Source organism: Phocoena phocoena, chromosome 15 (genome assembly GCF_963924675.1).
Source record: "Phocoena phocoena chromosome 15, mPhoPho1.1, whole genome shotgun sequence".
In the NCBI taxonomy this organism is placed as follows: Eukaryota; Metazoa; Chordata; class Mammalia; order Artiodactyla; family Phocoenidae; genus Phocoena; species Phocoena phocoena.
Genome location: NC_089233.1, coordinates 36,752,433 through 36,769,779, shown reverse-complemented (window position 1 = coordinate 36,769,779; position 17,347 = coordinate 36,752,433). Strand labels below are relative to the sequence as shown.

Sequence of the window (17,347 nt, the reverse complement as noted above, 5' to 3'; positions counted from 1 at the left end):
TGGGGTCTGGAGCCTCTGGCCTGCCGCTCCAGCTGTGGGGTGCACAGCGCAGCCCTCCACAACATGCCACACACTCTCAAGGGGGTCCGTGACACCCTGGGTACTGCCCCAATGCCTTACGGGTGATGGTGCAGCAGCAGCTCTGAATGGCACTCCAAGATGGTCGGGCAGGCACGGTAGGCGGCAGGGTCGTGGCCTGGGGGGACTTGGGGGAGCTTTGGGCCTCGCCCTCCCTGTCCTCACCACCATCTACCCTGAGGTGGAGCCATGGTCCGCTGAGGAGTGTGCCCAGCCCGTCAGGCTGCAGTATTGCAGCTGGGAGAAGACCAGTATGGCCTTGGAACCTGCAGGGGAGGGCGGGGTTTGATTAGCACTGGGCCCTGCCTCTGTTAGACTGGGCCCACCAGAGCCCCACCCCACGCACCTGCACAGCCACCAACCACAGTCTGATGTTTCCAGCACATGCACGCGTGCCCCTGTGGTCACAGACAGCTCATCGGCTTGGCTGCTCTCGTAGGCATGGGAAGCACAGAACTGGTACCCTGGGAACGGATCCTTGGTGGTCACCACAGAGGCCAGGGCCCCACCTCTTAGTCTCTGCATCATCTCCTGCTGAATCACCACCTCTGGGCTCCCCTCTGGATCTCTGCTGACACCAGGGACCGCTTTAAAACCCAGTGTGGGGCTTCCCTGGTAGCGCAGTGGTTAAGAATCTGCCTGCCAATGCAGGGGACACGGGTTCGAGTCCTGGCCCAGGAAGATCCCACATGCCGCGGAACTAAGCCCATGTGCCACAGCTCCTGAGCCTGCACTCTAGAGCCCATGAGCCACAACTACTGAGGCCCATGCACCTAGAGCCCGTACTCCACGACAAGAGAAGCCACTGCAATGAGAAACCTCTGCACCGCAAGGAAGAGTAGCCCCTGCTCGCTGCAACTAGAGAAAGCCTGTGCACAGCAACGAAGACCCAATGCAGCCAAAAATAATAAGTAAGTTAAATTAAAAAAAAACCCAGTGGGGCTCCGCCTCACTGTGGGGACCAAGCACACGCTACAGGGCCACTGGTACCCCCTGGTCGTCCCATGGCCTCATTCCCCTGGCTTGCGTGCTTCTTGTGACTCAGCTTTGCCGAACACAGCCCCGTGGTGGTGGGTGTGGGGGGGAGGGTTAGTCTCACCACTGCTCCCTAGGGACCATTCCCCATCTCGTCCCTGGCCCAGGGCCACCTCTTCCAAGTAGGGAGCAGGAAACCATGCCATCTGCTGGTCCTCATTCGCCACCAGCCACCAGCCTGTGCCCAAGATAAGGGCAGGGGGTGTTTTGGTTCCTGAGGCCCACTGGCATCCCAGGGGGCAGAAGGGTGTGTCCCCAGATTCCCACCCAGGCCCACCTGAGGGGTGTCGCAGCAGCACATCTAGGGCCTCCTGGGCCCGAGCATGGAAGGGCTGGCCCCATGTGTCCTGGGTGCTGAAGGGCTGCAGACAGTGCAGGCTCTGAGCCTCCTGGCTGCGGATGGCAGGGCTGCCCGTGGGGCCTGGCAGGGGCTCTTGTGGGGCAGGCAGGATCACCAGGCTGGTGAGGGTGCAGGTGAGAGGTGGGATGTCCACCTGTCCAGCCTCTAAGCGTCCCCTCATTGGCCCTTGCTCCACCCCGCCTCCCCCATATTCCAGATGTTTCTGCTGGCAGAGAGTTGGGGGTGGGTCAGGCACCTGCCAGCTGGCAGCACAGGCTCCAAGTCCATGGGTTGTGGTGCAAAGAAGCCAGTGAGCACCGGGCTGTGGGTTACACGCTCCCCTGCCGCCAGCAGCGCCCTTGAGTAGGTCTCCAGCAGCTGCAGGCGTGCCAGGCCTCGGCCAGTGCGGCCCCAGTGCACCAATAACGATGCATCTGTGGGCAGGATAAGGACTGACCATGAGACACACACCCCAGGGCTCCCCACATCAGACTGCTGCCTCCCCTGCCCCTCCTGGGATCCTTGCTGGCCTGACCTGTAAGCTTGGGGAGAATGCGGTCAGATCTCCGCAGCAGACCCGCCTCCACTGGAAAAGTCTCCTTGAGGGTTTTCTGAGGGCGAGAAGGGGCGTGTCAGTCTCCGAGGGCCCACTGTTCCCCTGGGAGGGCGGGGGTCCCTTTCCAGGATCTTAGGGGCTGGGAGCCCGAGTGGGCACAAGAGCAGGCAATGGGGGGTGGTCACGGGTGGGTCATGCAGTTGGGGGAAGTCAGGGTGGCTCCAAACTCACTCACATGGAGTCTCCTGAACTCCTCCCAGCTTCTTCGTGCGAAGGTGTCGCTGTCATCCGACCAGCACACGGAAAAGGCGAACGTCTGTTAGATGAAATAGGTTGGGGGCTTCTTGGAGGCGCTAGGCCAGGAACTCCCTCCCTCTCCCTTGGGGCTGGCAGGGGTCCCATCAGTCTCGACCTGGAGCCTGTCTGTCTGTACCAGAGCTGCCCCGCTCACAGACACCGGGTGCCGGGGGCCTGCCATCGCTGTGGCTTCCCCAGATCTCCGTCACAGGTTTCTGGAGTCTGTCGGGTGTGGTCAAGCGTCCCACTGCCTCCCTGCCTACATGGGGAGGAGGGGAGGCCTCGGGTACCCAGAAGACTGTTTGGAATTCCCCGGCGATGCCCCAGACCTGCCACGTCCTTGCTGCACTTCCCTGCCTGTGACTGGGTCCTTCACAGCTTCCTCACCGCACCCCTAGCCTGTAGAGGGGCAGGAGCACAGGGCTTCCGTGGGAAGCAAAGAAAGAGTGGAGGGGCTGGGGCTGGGACTGCGGCCTGAGGCCCTTCTGCTGGAGTCTGGCCGTGGGTGGAGGAGGAGGAGAAGGAAGAGCCATCAAAGTGCCGCCAGGCCTGGCCACACCTCCCGGCTCTCCCACACCCTGTGTAGTGCTGAGATCGGTCAGAGCCACTTGCTGGGTGTGCCCTTTGGCTCTTTGAACTCCCTGGGGAGCTAACTGCAGTTGTCATCAGGAACCAGTGACCCAGTGTTAAAGGCTTTAAGTGCTTTGTTTGGCTTAATCCTCACATTGGAGGAAAGATCTCCGTAATGTCCCCAAATCACAGAGGAGGAAATTTGTGTTAAATGGATATTAACTGTCAGGGTTTTTTTCTTTATGTGCTGGGGAGAGGCGGACGTCACAGTTTTACCCCATAGGTTCCCCTGTGGTGGAGAGACTTGGGGCAGGATGAAGAGGGTCCATCTCGTCACCAGCGCTTGGGGGATGGGGGAAGTGGTGACTAGGACTGTTTTGAGAGCCATCTCTGAATTCATGATTTATCATAGTTTGCTGTAAACACAGCCTCTGAGATCAAGAGTGACCATCCCCCCACTAACTGGGGTGGTGAAGGGAAGGCCCTAGAATCCCCAGACAGGTGGTGTGCCCAGGTGCCCCACATCTCTGGACTGCTTCCTTATAGGGGAGATTTTTGGAGCCCCATCCAACCCTGGCACACAGTGGTTCTTCCCCCTGTTGGAGCCACCAGCTCTGTGTTGAGACTCCCTCTACCCCAAGCCCTCGAGGGAGGGGTCAGCCTCTATGGCATCCCTCCAGGAAACCACTCTGGCCTTGACAAAAGGCCTTTGTGTATCTGTCCAACCAGTGGCTCTCTCTGAAACCTTCAAACCTTCCCTAGTCTTGGCCCAGGCAATGAACACCTGTGGACATAGGCCTAAGTTTTGCAAAGTGCCTTCAGCCCAGCTGTCACCTTGCCAATCTCAGTGGGGGCCACTGGCCTGGTAGGGTACAAGGTGGGACAGATCCTGCTCCCTTGGAAGACAGAGGAGAGAAGTGGGAGAAGGGCCAGCTTACTCACAGTCAGGGACCTAGAAAGATGCTGAGGCCTCTCCCTATGCCAACTGAGAGCCCCTGCTCTACACCCCCAGCAACGTAGATCCTTTCCACTCTTTCTTTCTTGACACCCCCTACCTTCATCTCTCACCTGGACAACTACCAACAGCCCCATCCTCCCCCAAAGCCTGTGCTCCTCACATGCTCCCATGAAATCCACTCTTCAGAGGAATCTTTGCAAAACAGAAATGGGATCAGGCCAGGGTACCCTGCCCAAAACTTCCCAGCACCTTCCCAGGGTCCTCAGAATAAATTCCCAGCTGCCATGGCAGTTGATGATGTCCTTGGTGGGTCCCTGGCCACCTCTGGATCTCTCCCACCACCCTTCCCGGGTCCTGTCCCACTGGCCTTTCTGCCCATGCAAGTAGCCAAGATTCTCCTCCCTCCTGCCTTGGCCTTGACTGCCCTCCTCAGTAGATTCCTCATCCTTCAGGCCACTGCCTAAGGGTCACCGCCTCAAGGAGGCCTCCCAGATTTACCACGCCCTGTTCATGGCCCCCATCACAGTTTGTACCTGAACATTTATTAGTGTGACTCTTTTTTGTTTGTTTGGTTTTGTTTTTTTCCGTCTTGACCACTGGACTATGAGCTGAGGAGGTCACGGACGGACAAATCTTGCTCCTTGCACAGACCAGTGCCTAGAACAGATTAGGCACTACACAAATATTTGCAGAATGAATTAATGTACATATGGAAGCAGAGGTATCCCTGAGGCCACTCCCGACGTGGGTTTAACCTCTTCAAGTAGGCTGTAGGATTCGGGGCGGGAGGGCGGGGGAGAGAGGCTGCTCGGTACTCGCGGGAGCCCAGAGACGCACCTCCTCCTTTGCAGGCACGGCCCGCCCCGCGTTGCCAGGCGCCCGTTGCCATGGCGCCGGTCGCCAAAGTGGAACCCCTGGACCCCCGGCACCAACAGCACGCCCTCTGTGCGCTCACGGCCCAGCTGGGCGCTCCCCCAACTGAGGGCACAGAGCCGCGGGCACGCGGGACGGTCAGAGCGGAGCAATGGGGGCTTCGAAGACCGTAACACGGACGTGGCCGAGGCCGCAGCCCGAGGCCGCGGCACGGCCAGGGCGCGTCTTCCACAACACGCTGCTCTTCTACTGGAGGAGGCTGGAGCGCAGACACGGACGACGCAGGTCGGGCACGGGCCGTGGAACGAGGCCCAGGGGCGCGGCCAGGACTCGGGCCTCCGGTTCCGCGCACACCCCGACCCGGGTCTCCGACGCGTCCTTAGCCCGGACCCCTGTCTCTGGCTCTGCCGCTTCCCCGGCGCAGACCAAGGCCCCCAGCCCCGCCTCCATGCCGGATACCGCCCCGGGCCCCGCCCCCACCCCCGGCTCCGGCTCCGGCTCCGGCCCAGCGCCCGCGCCCGCGGCGCGCGCGCCCGGCTCCTGTGGCCGCGCCTTGGCGGCGGCGCGCGCGCTGGCCTGGAGGCCGACTTGGAAGCCCATCTGGAGGCCGACCTGGCCCGGCAGGCATTGCGCGGGCAACATGGCGGCGCCCGGCGAGTCGGGGAGTTTCGGCGGTGGGAACCTATTCTCCTTTCTACCCGGCGGCGCGCGCTCCGAGGTGATGGACGACCTGGTGACGGACGCGCGCGGCCGGGGCGCGGGGCGGAGAGATTCCGCCTCTTCGGCCCGGACGCCATCCCAGGCGCCGGCCTCCGATTCTCAGGTCGCCGAGGACGCCTCCCGGAGGCTGCCCTGCCGGGCCTGCGTGGACTTCAAGTCGTGGATGCGGACACAGCAGAAGGTGCAGATGCGGGGGGGCGCCCGCGAGCCCTGCTGACTCCTAGCCCCGGCCCCCACACCTTGTTCTCAAGCACCCCAGGCCGACTTCCCAAGGCCCAGGCCGAGCGTTCCCACAGGCCCTAAACCTGAGAGACCTTGCCCCCCGGGTTTGGTTGTTCCTAAACCTTGCCCCCAAGGTAGCCTTGGCCTTTCGGCTCTTAGCCACATGTGGGCTGGATCGGCCTCAGGACTTGTGTCTCCAGTCAGCGGGCCTCCGGCTGGTGGGGGAAAAAGGGGAGCTTTGTAGGTTTCTGGTTGGGGAAAACCGAACTGACCCTTGTCGGCCTCCCTCCGCAGCGGGACAGCAAGTTTAGGGAAGATTGTCCTCCGGATCGCGAGGAACTGGGCCGCCACAGCTGGTCTGTCCTCCATACCCTGGCAGCCTACTATCCCGACCTGCCCACCCCAGAACAGCAGCAAGATATGGCTCAGTTCATACATTTATTTTCCAAGTTTTACCCGTGTGAGGAGTGTGCTGAAGACATAAGGAAAAGGTAAGTTGTGTCTGCACAGTCTGCAGGCAGCAGAGCATCCCACCTGGAGCCTGGGCCTGGGGCCCCTGGCTGATGTCATAAAGGGGAGCCTAGAGAAATAAGATGCAGAGGTGGCAGAGGGTTGCTGAGAGCAGGGACCACCAACAGAGAAGGGATTGGATCATCTGAGCCATCTTCTTTCTCCTCAAAGGCCAAGCTGTCTGGGGCTGCTGCTGGGTACTGCTTCTTTCTGCAGCCACAAGGCTCCCAGGGAGGGCTTCCCTCATGAGATCCCTTGCTTAGCACTAATGGAGGCTCTGGCAGGTTTCGGAGGACTCCACTTTGCCTAACTTCTGGAGCAGGACTGCCAATTTCAAGACCTTGGGAACTCACTGCTGTTGCTTCCAGGAGCCACCTTTTCTTCACTGGGGAGCCCAAGAACTGTTGTTTGGCACCCATGGCATTTCTGGGATGGATGTGGGGGGCAGGGCAGCCCTTGCTGTTTGAAGCCTGGGCATTTAGAACAAGGTCTTTTGCTGAGCTGATGCAACAGGGCCACAGGTGCTAAGAAACAGATCTGTTTTTCAGTTTTGCTTTTATGCCAACCCCACCCCTTCCACACACTGCCTGGGGCCAGGGATGCTGGGGTGAGGATTCCTGATTGTTACCAGGTTGTAAAGTTGAGGCCTCTGCCTCAATGTCTTGCCCAGGGCTCTTGCCAGGGTTTGCAAAGCTCCGGAGGTGAGGGTTTAAGCAGGCCTAGGAGTCCACCAGGCCTTGCTGCTGCAGGGTCTGCCCCCTTCTGGGAATTCAGAGCATGAGGGCACTTCTGGGTATAGCTCACAGCAGTGCCCCAGCTCTCCTCCCTGAATTGAGCAGGCAAGGAGCTGGTGGGGCGGGGACAGTGGGAGCACTGCCTGCCATCCTTCTCCTTGTGCTCCCCCCCATGCAGGATATGCAGGAACCAGCCAGACACTCGCACTCGGGCCTGCTTCACCCAGTGGCTATGCCGCCTGCACAACGAGGTGAACCACAAGCTAGGCAAGCCGGACTTCAACTGCTCGCTGGTGGACGAGCGTTGGCGCGACGGCTGGAAGGACGGCTCCTGTGACTAGAGGGCAGCCAGAGCCTGTGGGCGGCCTGGCCAGAGAGGGTGGGGCTTATTAAAGTGCGCGTCAGAGCCAAAGCCTGCCTTGTCTCAGTTGGGTGGTCCCCAGACGCTACCCGTGGAGCCCTTTCCCTCTCATGTTCTGAGTGTAAGTGGGGGTACCCGTTGCAGGCACCCCGATGGCCTCCTCCTCAACCCGCGCCCTGTGGTGCTACAGGTGAAGGAGGCAGGAGCAGCCTAGGCTGTCCCTTCCTTAGGATTTGGCCTCCCGCCCACTTGACACCCTGCTGCCTCCTACTTCCCCGCACAGGAAGGTGACAGGCCTGACTGGGCTCCCCTGTCTCGCCCCTCCGGGCCAGGCCACTGTCTCCCCATCTTGTAGCTAGGGACAGCTAGGGGTACAACAGGGACGGTAGCCGCAGAGGCTGTGTGCCATTTGCACTTCAGGAAAGAGGCCTGGGGGCTGAGTTCTGCTGTGCGCCTTCCCTCTGGCTCATGGCCTCGCAGAGCCGTCCCAGGCCTGTTAGAGGAGGCTCCGTGGAGCTTGAGACCAAAAATAAAATGCTGGAGAAGTGACTGAAGACCTGGCCTCAATGTGTTTTGTGCTGGGATTTGCAACGATGGACAGGGCCTGCCCTCATCCCTCTGTGGTCTCCTGTTTCCTCCTATCTGGGTCTGCCTCCTTAGGAAGAGGGAGCAGTTCCAAAGCAAGGGTGGGCCAGGATGTTCCAGGAACACCAAGGAGGCTGAGTTGCTGGAGCCAAGGGAGGATCAGAGAGGTGAGGGGAGGTCACATGGCAGGAGGTCCTCAAGGCCCCAGCAAGGATGTGGTTTTAACACCCAGCTCCCATGGAACATAGTGGAGGGTTTGGAGCAGAGGATCGGCAAAATGTGACTTTTGAAAGGTCCCCTCTGGCTGTTGAGCTGGAATGAGGCAGGTGTGGGCGAGGGTGGGGGGGGCAGATACCCCTGTGGCAGCCGAGAGGGAAGCTCGCCCCAGGATGAGTGGGAGGCCTCACCAGATACACTCTGAAGGTGGAGCCCAAGGTGGCTGTGGTGTTCTGGCTGCTGGAAGGAGGGAGTTGCCCAGTGTATCAGATGCGGAAGGCTGTGAGTGGAGCAGGTTTGGGGGTGACCTGGACCCAGGTTTTGGGCCTTCACATACCCTCTCAGCCACACCTGCTCCCAGGTACTGGCTCCCAGCTGGAATGGCCCAGCAACAGTGCGCCATACCCCTGTGGTTGTACAGCTCTCACCTCTCCCCATAGTGTCTCGGCTCCTCCCTGGGCAGGGGTCAACCTTTGGCACAGCCTCCTTGGCATCTTTACCCCACTGGCCCCACGGGGGTGCTGGCTTCCTCAGGGGCTGCCCAAGGGGCCAGGTGACATAAAGAAATAGGAGGTAGGGAGCAACCAGCAGAGAAGTCACTGTTCTTTCCTCCTACAGATGGACGTCCCCAGCACAGGGCTTGTCTCTGGCCTTTCCCGAGTCACCTGTGCGCTGAGAGCCAGCAAAGCTGTGGTCAGCTCAGGAGCACGCGGTCCATGTTTGCTCTCCCTCCTTCCCTGCCTTTCATTTTTCCCTAACTCTGGCTTCCCCAAAGTTTCACCTCCCAATAAAACTCTTTAACTTTGCCACAGATTCTGCTTTCCAGGGTATCCAGGCTAAGATGAGTGGGACTGTAGTTCAAGGGAAAATTCTGGCTCAAGCTATTAGCATGGAGACCAAGACAGTGAGCATAGAGCAGGGAGAAGAGCCCCAGGACCATGCCCTGGGACCCCTAAGGCTCAAAGGTCACAGATGGAACAAGAGGAGGGAACCAGAAAGAGATAACAAGAAAGGGCCCATGAAGTAGGTGGAACACGAGGAGAGGGTGACATCAGAAGTATTCCTAGGAGGATGGGACAGGATGGCAGTGGCTGCATTGCCCCTGGGACTAAAGGGAGCAGTGATAGCTGGAGGGGAAGTGGGCTCAGGAATGGAGCAGGTTTAGGCACTGATGTAAATGATCAAGTAAAAGGGGGAAATGAATGATGCATGAGACAGAGAGGAAACTGTCACTGACAGGGGAGAGGTGATAGGACTGGATGCAGTGTCATGGAGTCAACTAGTGGGTGGCACTTCTGGCCACACCTGCCCTGGCACAGTAGGGATCTGGATTTGAATCCCAGCTCTTCACTTTCTAAGTGTGATAAAGGAACTCAACCAGTCTGCCTTTTGTTTGTTTGTTTAAATTTATTTATTTATTTATTTATTATTTACCTATGGCTGCGTTGGGTCCTCGCTGTGCGCGGGCTTTCTTTTAGTTGTGGTGAGCGGGGGCTATTCTTCATTGCAGTGCGTGGGCTTCTCATTGCAGTGGCTTCTCTTGTTGTGGAGCACGGGCTCTAGGCACACGGGCTTCAGTAGTTGTGGCTCACGGGCTCTAGAGCGTAGGCTCAGTAGTTGTGGTGCACGGGCTTAGTTGCTCTGCGGCATGTGGGATCTTCCCAGACCAGGGCTCGAACCCGTGACCCCTGCATTGGCAGGCGGATTCTTAACCATTGCGCCACCGGGGAGCCGTTTTTTTTTTTTTTTTTAATTTGGCCAACTGTGCAGCTTGCAAGATCCTAGTTACCCGATGGATCAAACCCAGGCCCTCCGCAGTGAAAGCGTGAGTCCTAACCACTGGACCACCAGGGAATTCCCACTTGCCTATTTACCATCTGAAGAATGGCAGTAAAACAGTCCCTGCCTCCACAGGTCATGGTGAAACACCTGGCACTGTAAATGCTCAACAAATGCAGACTTTCAATGTCCTAGACAGAAACAGGAGTCATCTGGGCCCCTGCCAGGCTGGCCTGGAAGGAACATGCAGGAAGGGACCTTGTCTAACCTGGAGCTGGGCCATCTGTGGCGAAGACCCAGCGGGGGTGCTGGAAAGCTAGGTACCCACTCTTCCAACTCCCCATCTCTGATGCTTCTCCCCACTCCTCGGCCCAAAACTAAATATGTCAGCAGAAAGTCAGTTGGGGAGACCCAGGAGTGTGCAGGGCTCAGTGAGCACCCTCAGAATGACAACATCCAACCACAGGAAAAGAGCAGAGATGCCCCAACTCCCACCCATGTGTGCCTCTGGGCTCTGCCTGCCTGGACAAGTGCCCCTGAGGGCAGAGGCCATCCTCCCTCCCTGTTAGGGAGGATAGAATGTGAAGGAGAAGCTAGGGTGCAGTGGGAAGTCATGGGAAAGGCCCCAGTAACCTCCCTCTGGTCTGTGGGGACCAGAGGCAGGAAGCTGGGTTCCCTTTCCCTGAGGGCTGGGGGAGACGCTGGAGCCCTTGGGCCTGTTACCTCCTTAGGCACTCAGGAAAGGGCCCTGTACAGAGGAGTGGGGTCATGTCGGTCTGTCCACCCACGTGGCTACGGCAAAGGCTGAGCCCAGTGTCCACCTGCCCTGCTGACTCCTGACTACTTGTGAGTGGACGTGGGGGACTTAGCCCCTTGACCCCGCCTCTTGATGGGGACCTGGCGGATGGTCTCCATCTCGGACCCTGGTCTTGCGGTGAGAGTGGGTGGGGTGGGGTGGAAGGTGGGCAAGGTGGAGGGAGGTGAGTGCTCCAGCCCTGCGCGCGTGGACCAGAGGGAGGGGTGTAGGCTCGGTCCCGCCCCGCGCGCCCCCGCCGCGGCCGGCGCGCACTCCCGGAAGGCGGCGACGGCAGCGGCAGCACTGGCAGCATCGGCAGCAGCCCCGGGCGGCCTCGGGCGGGGTCGGCCCAACGGACAGAAGGACAGAGGGCGCCGGGGACACGCGGCCCGCCCGGGCTGGCCATGGAGGGAGCCTCGTTCGGCGCGGGACGCGCAGGGGCCACCCTGGACCCTCTGAGCTTCGCGCGGCGGCCCCAGACCCTGCTGCGGATCGCGTCCTGGGTGAGTGGCCCCGGCCCAAGCCCCGCCCCGATACCCCGTCCCACTTCGCCTCGCCTCCCTCATCCCTGTCATCTGCCTCTAGCCCCCTTCCTCATCCTTGCCGGCCCCTCCCCCGCCGGCCGCAGGTTGGGGTGACGTCACCGGGCAGGGCGCGCCCACCTGCGGGCGGGGGAGGGGCCGGCGGCGACAGACGTGTACCTTGAGAGGTCACTGTCCGCCGCACCCACCTCCCAATTCTTCCTTAGGTCTAACTCAATCCCCTTCCTCAGTCCTCGCTCGGTTTTTCATGTGCTTACACCCTGGAAGCGGGCACAGGGGTGGGGGCGGGATTCGCGGAGGGGCTTGAGCGCTCAGCCTCAGCACGAGTAAGGGCTACCGGAGCCAAGAGAATCAGGCAGAGCCTACCCCCTACTTCTGCACGCACATCCTCCCGGCTCCTTCGAAGGGAGCTGGCCATTCCCAGGCCCCCCAGTTGCAATTGTGAGTTGGGGGGTGTGCTCTGGGATTCCTCTGAGTGGGGCAGCTGGAAGGGGCTCTACACTGAGAAGGCTTCCTGGAGGTGGTGTGGGAGGGGCAGATTTAGAGGCAGCCTAGCCTACTGGGGCAACCTTAGGCCCAGTGGCCTGCTCCTCCTTTCCATCCCTCCAGGCAGGAGAGATGGAAGGTGGAATGCTGAGTTCTGGGTTTTGTCCACCTGGTGGTGGCTGGTGGTGGCACGTACTCACCTGTGTTCCAGGAGGGCGGTGCCCAGAGTGGGGCAGGGGCCCTTGGGTGGAGTGACTCTGGTCAGACCAGGAAGTAGGGACCCTACATTCTGGTCCCAGCTTTGACCTGACTTGTGGACCAATCTGTGGGTACGTGTCCATATCTTGCACCTTGGTTTCACTCTTGACTAAGTCTCTAGGAGCTGGGGCTGGAAAGGAGAGAAATGAAGTTGAAATTAGAGGTCTTTTTTTAGAAATATAGGGCTGCCCAGAGCTCAAAGAGCAGCTTCTGGTTTAAAAGGACTGTGGTCCACTCCTTTGCCTTCCAGCCCTCGTGGGCACAGGGCACTGAGGTTTGACTGAACCCCAGAGGTCAACGGTGTCGCCTTTTAAGCCCAAGCATGTATGGATGGGTTAATTAGCCACAGTCATGTGGGGCCATCATCCCTGGAGTGCCCACAAAGTGCAGGATGCTGGGTGGGCATTATTCCTGTCCCCAGCACCCCATGAGTTGTGCCTGCTACATTTGGCATGCTAGGAAACGAGGCTGCACAGCTCCCAAATGCTGAGGGTGGGTTCCACTCAGGTCCTGGCTGACAGCTCTGTGCAGCTGACCTTCTGCTGCCTGCCCCCCCCCATACTCCCACCCTTCTTGCCTGACTCCACATCTACTTCCCCTAGCCCTGCTGACTCAAGCCTGGGGATCACTGGTCCAGGTGAAAGCTCCTGTTCCCACACTCTGGAGTGGGCCATGGGGGACACTACGGGCTCCACAAGATACAGAGGACCCAGCTTGAATGTCAGCCCTGGCTCTTATCAACCATGCAACCCTCCACAAGGCACTTCACTTGTTGGAGCCCCGATTTCTCCATCTACAAAGAGGATAAGAGCAGTGGCACTCTTGTGGTTGTTTGGGAGGATTCCATGAGCAAACACATGTAGCCATTTTACGCACAGTGCCTGGGCACAGTTGATGCTCACTAAATGGTATGTTTTGTCCTTACTTACTAAACTTGAGGTAGATATTAAGGGAGGGGGTCCCCGAAGACCCCCACCCAGAGATAGATACTGTGCTGCAGGGGAACGCAGGGACACTCCCGAGGGCATGGGCACTCACGGTGGGCTAGGAGACCTCGGGCCTCGACCAGGAAGGGGCCATCGCAGGGCCTTGAGTGCTCCCACCGCCCACAGGTGTTCTCCATCGCCGTCTTCGGGCCCATAGTCAACGAGGGCTACGTGAACGCCGACAGCGGCCCGGAGCTGCGCTGCGTCTTCAACGGCAACGCGGGTGCCTGCCGCTTCGGCGTCGCGCTCGGCCTTGGGGCCTTCTTCGCCTGCGCCGCGTTCCTGCTGCTCGACGTGCGCTTCCAGCAGATCAGCAGCGTCCGAGACCGTCGCCGCGCGGTGCTGCTGGACCTGGGCTTCTCAGGTAGGCGGGGCCGTGAGGGGCGGGGCCTGGGGGAGCGCGCGGGGCTTCTCGGGTGGGCGGAGTCGGGAGGGCGGGCTTAGGGGCGGGGCCAGAGGGAGCGCGTAGATTCTCAGCCGATTGGGGCGGGGACAGGTCCGGGCGGGGCGGGAGTGGGCGGGACGGGCCGGATTCTCGGTCTGCGGATTCTCCTTCCCGGCAGAGTTGGGCCGGGCGCCTCGGTGCAGCACCTCTTGACTCGCCCGCCCACCTGCCCGCAGGGCTCTGGTCCTTCCTGTGGTTCGTGGGCTTTTGTTTCCTCACCAACCAGTGGCAGCGCACGGCGCCCGGGCCGGGCACGACGCAGGCGGCAGACGCGGCGCGGGCCGCCATTGCCTTCAGCTTCTTCTCCATCCTCAGCTGGGTGAGTGCGGCCGGCGGCCTGCGGCCGGCAGGGACTGGGGCCAGGTAAGGGTCGGGGCAGGGTCGGCCCTCGCTGACCCCGGACTCCCCCTCAGGCGGCGCTTACCGTGAAGGCCCTGCAGCGGTTCCGTCTGGGCACCGACATGTCGCTCTTTGCCACCGAACAGCTGGGTGCTGGGGCGGGCCAGACCTACCCAGGCTACCCAGTGGGCAGCGGTGTGGAGGGCACCGAGACCTACCAGAGCCCGCCCTTCACCGAGACGCTGGACACCAGTCCCAAAGGGTACCAGGTTCCTGCCTACTAGTGGCCAGCAGGCCCAGACCAAGGCACCAAGGTTGCCCCACCAATGCAGGATCCAAGGCTTCCTGGGACCTCCCTCAGGTCCTCCTGGCCCAGCAGCAACGTGTGGATGCTGTGGGCCATCTGGGACCAAGAGAGGGTAGCCTTCCAGGGTGCCTGGGCTGTTCCCCCCAAGTTCCTCCAGTCCCCTTAGTCCCCAGCCCAGGGCCAGAGGTCCTGAGGAGAGAACAGCACAGCCCTGGGCACGTGTCCTTCAGCCTCCAGTAGACCAGCCTAGACAGCGGGCCAGTCCCCTCATGAGCCAGCCAGGCAGGGCTCACCTGTACACTCTGGGGTCAGGGGTCCAGCTGCCCTCCATAGCCAGGTGCAGGGGCTGCCCTGGACTGGGGGTGACTGGGGGAAGGGACACCACCCTCACCCCGTGGCCACTGTTCCCCATCCCCTGTCCCTGTGGGTAGTGGTGGTCCTTGCTCTGTCCTGGTGGTTCACCCTGTAGGGCCATGTGCTCTGTCTGGAGCCTCCCTCCATTTCCTCTTACAGGCTCACTAGAGTAGCCCAGCCCTGTCGATGTTGTGATTGTGGTCAAGTCTTCAGGTTTCACCTCGTAGTTCCCCACAAGCAGCCCCTCTTTTCTGTGGCCCCAGCTCCAGCCCTTACCTGCCTTGGCCCAGGCCCTTGCTGGGGTGCGGGCAGCTCTGGCCAGGAAAGCACAACATGGCTGTAGGCCTGGACATCAGCCCTCTCCCAGCCCTTCAGTAAGACCTTGCCCAAGGGAGGCTCCAGACATCTGGGTGCCCAGCAGGACACACCCCTCACGAGGAGAGAGGCCTAGAGGCTTCACCTTCCCACCGTGCCCTGGAGACAGCCATTCCCTGCAAACCCCTTTACCTCGGCTCCCTGGACTAGTTCCTCAGCTCCCCACACTGCACCCCATTTTAAGGCCCAGCCCAAGGTTGGGGGTCCCTTTGCATAGCTGAGTACTCATGCATTGCTCAAAGCTGGCTTTTCACATTAAGTCAATACCAAATGCGGTTGCCACATTACATTTTTACAGATAGTCGCCTCCCTCTGGAGTTGCAGTTGAGTGACAACCCTGTACATTGTAGCATAGACCAATTATTTGTGGATATTTAAGTGAACATGTTTACAATTTTTGTATATATGAGTCTGTCCCTCCCTCTTCTGAAAGAACAATCTGTGATTGTATATTTTCAGTGTCCCATGTTCCAACTGCAGCTTCTTTACAATAAAGACTGTAAATGAGTTTACTGTGGCCCAGACACTCTTGGAATCCTTTCTACTCCTGCCCCTCCAGTGCCAGAGGTTGGGACCTGAGGGGCACCAGGGCCAAGAATCCAGGAAGGGGCACAGGGAGGTAGAGACCAGGCTGATGCCCATGTTCTGGAGAGTGCTGGGGAAAGCAGTCGTGATTTCTCCAGATGTCTGCTTCTTACCGCCTTCTGCTCCTGGGAGACCACCATGTGTACCATGCAGCATCCAGAGCCACATTCCCTGGCCAACTCCAACTGGAGATTTCCCCAGCTTGGTCTTGTTTACTTTTGAATTTGTCTATTGGGATTCTTATCTCAGTTACTTTTTCATTTCTGACTTACTGGTTAATAACATTCTGGTTGAATGAAGCAGGTAAGAGCTGGAGCTGGAATGCTGGCTTGGCCGTGTTCAGGCTTGGTCTTTCTGGGCAAATCTCTCAGCTTGTCTGTGCCTCAGGCTCCCCTTCCGGAAAAGGAAAATAGTTAGTAGTTGCCATCATCAAAGGTGCGGGAAGGGTTAACGTAAACGTGTGTGTGTGTGTGTGTGTGTGTGTGTGTGTGTGTGTGTGTGTGTGTGTGTGTGTGTGTGTGTGTGTGTCTCTTTAAGAATCGGTATTTTCAGTATTGTTAATGAGATAGCTCATCTTCCAGGTTACTCTTTGGGGGTGCTGCTTGTGCTCAGGTCTGCAAAGAGGGCATCAGCTATAAGGGGCTTCTCCGATGTGGTGGGGAATGCAGGTGGCCTCTAGGCAGTCCCATGGAGAGTGAAGAGTGTGAAGTCTCTGTCTCCTAGTGGGCTCCGAGTATGGCCATCACCCAGGAACTTGCTCCAGTCTCAGCCACAGGCAGGCAGGCCCTCGGCTTCAGATAGGCAGTACCCATGCAGCCGTGTGGCTCTGGCCTGGCCCCACTGCAGGCCACGTCCCCTTCATCACCTGGGGTACCCCCTTCTGCTTCTTTTAGAAAGACATGTCTGTTTCTTTTCATCTAAGGATGTTGCCTTATTTGGATATAGCTATGTGTTTAGACCTTTTTCCCTACTATTTATATGTGTTTGTGGCAGAAAGGGGAGAGTTCACTGGGTGTCTGGTTCCTTTTCAAAATACTGGATCCAAATAATTAAGTACAAATTATTTTCTTTCAGTATTTCAGATATGCCCTGCACTGTTTCTAAATTGTTTTTGTTGATCTTTAGTAGCTCTTTCACTGGTCTATGGATTGAAACCTCAAGTCTGTGTTACTCCCAGGTTCTGGAAGAATAGTTTTACTGGGTACACAGTGTAGGTCAAGCATGGCTGTCTCTACTCCTGGGAGGCTTGGGCGGTGCTCGACCTCCAGGACTGGAGCCCAGGGTTGGCTGCTTCTTCCTGTGAGCAAGCCCAGCTCTCCCCACAGGTCTTCCCCGCCCCAGCACTCACTGGTGACCACCTGAGCTGTAGTGTCTGACAACTCAGTGGGGTGACCCCAGAAGGCAGAGAAGCTCAGCTATGTGCATTATTGCAAAATAAATTTATTTGAAGATAAACTGTCTTATAAAAGGTCAGAGGCAATTTGAGATCCCAGTTTCAGCTAGTCTCGTAAAAAGATTCAACTTCAAGTAGCACAATTTCGTGTCTGCTTTTAATCCTGAACATTCTTGAATAATGAAACAGCCAACTGTTTACACAACACACTCAACATCTGACTCCAGCACCGTGGCCCCACAGCTCAGGGACCACTGTGCCGCAGCCCTCAGGCTCAGGCGGTCCCAGATTGGGCCACCGTGGCCACCGGCTCTGACAGCACACACAGGTCCTGGCATCCCAGCCCTTCCCTCCCCAGCACCTTCCAAAAGCATGAGAATGTAAACCCAGACCAGCCTGCTGCTGAGGCAGGGGTCTTTCTCCAGTTCCCAGGAGAAATCCAGATGGACTCCTGCATGACGGTGTGCTGACAGGGTGGTGTGGGCCTTCCTGGTGATCCCTGGCAGGCCGGCCAGCTGAGGGGCCTGAGCGGGTGGCCTCACCAGGGCCTCACCTGGCTGCCTGGCAGCCCAGAGGGAGGAGGAGGGAGAAAGGAGGCTCATGGGTGTGGCGGCTCCTGCCTGCGCTGGCAGGAGCTACGTCCGGAG

The 17,347-nt window shown here is 59.1% G+C and overlaps 3 protein-coding genes across 3 annotated transcripts; 2 read left to right on the top strand and 1 right to left on the bottom strand.

The window, feature by feature from the left end:
- Positions 1-76: 76 nt before the first annotated feature.
- On the bottom strand, positions 77-2,487 carry NOXO1 (NADPH oxidase organizer 1). The gene is made up of 8 exons (XM_065893234.1): positions 2,422-2,487; positions 2,245-2,325; positions 1,989-2,064; positions 1,710-1,887; positions 1,391-1,572; positions 1,178-1,291; positions 425-542; positions 77-344 (listed from the first exon to the last, which is right to left on the bottom strand). Exons 1-8 carry the CDS (start codon positions 2,485-2,487, stop codon positions 77-79), a joined length of 1,083 nt encoding a protein of 360 aa, XP_065749306.1.
- A 2,860-nt stretch (positions 2,488-5,347) lies between these two features.
- On the top strand, positions 5,348-7,234 carry GFER (growth factor, augmenter of liver regeneration). Its single transcript, XM_065893486.1, has 3 exons — positions 5,348-5,608; positions 5,944-6,140; positions 7,072-7,234. The coding sequence occupies exons 1-3, from the start codon at positions 5,348-5,350 to the stop codon at positions 7,232-7,234; spliced, it is 621 nt and encodes a 206-aa protein (XP_065749558.1).
- Positions 7,235-10,903: 3,669 nt separating this feature from the next.
- SYNGR3 (synaptogyrin 3) lies at positions 10,904-15,230 on the top strand. The gene is made up of 4 exons (XM_065892760.1): positions 10,904-11,133; positions 13,029-13,266; positions 13,524-13,666; positions 13,761-15,230. The coding sequence occupies exons 1-4, from the start codon at positions 11,035-11,037 to the stop codon at positions 13,968-13,970; spliced, it is 690 nt and encodes a 229-aa protein (XP_065748832.1). The 5' UTR covers positions 10,904-11,034; the 3' UTR covers positions 13,971-15,230.
- Positions 15,231-17,347: the final 2,117 nt, after the last annotated feature.

Bases quoted from the DNA above. Each gene is read 5' to 3' on its own strand.
- SYNGR3 (XM_065892760.1), top strand. From the start codon at position 11,035: ATGGAGGGAGCCTCGTTCGGCGCGGGACGCGCAGGGGCCACCCTGGAC. The intron at 13,267-13,523 runs GTAGGCGGGGCC...ACCTGCCCGCAG, and splicing joins GCTGGACCTGGGCTTCTCAG to GGCTCTGGTCCTTCCTGTGG. The intron at 13,667-13,760 runs GTGAGTGCGGCC...ACTCCCCCTCAG, and splicing joins TCTTCTCCATCCTCAGCTGG to GCGGCGCTTACCGTGAAGGC.
- NOXO1 (XM_065893234.1), bottom strand. From the start codon at position 2,487: ATGGCAGGCCCCCGGCACCCGGTGTCTGTGAGCGGGGCAGCTCTGGTA. The intron at 2,326-2,421 runs GTCGAGACTGAT...TTCATCTAACAG, and splicing joins TACAGACAGACAGGCTCCAG to ACGTTCGCCTTTTCCGTGTG. The intron at 1,573-1,709 runs GTGCCTGACCCA...CACCCTCACCAG, and splicing joins CCTGTGCTGCCAGCTGGCAG to CCTGGTGATCCTGCCTGCCC.
- GFER (XM_065893486.1), top strand. From the start codon at position 5,348: ATGGCGGCGCCCGGCGAGTCGGGGAGTTTCGGCGGTGGGAACCTATTC. The intron at 5,609-5,943 runs GTGCAGATGCGG...CTCCCTCCGCAG, and splicing joins GGATGCGGACACAGCAGAAG to CGGGACAGCAAGTTTAGGGA. The intron at 6,141-7,071 runs GTAAGTTGTGTC...CCCCCCATGCAG, and splicing joins GCTGAAGACATAAGGAAAAG to GATATGCAGGAACCAGCCAG.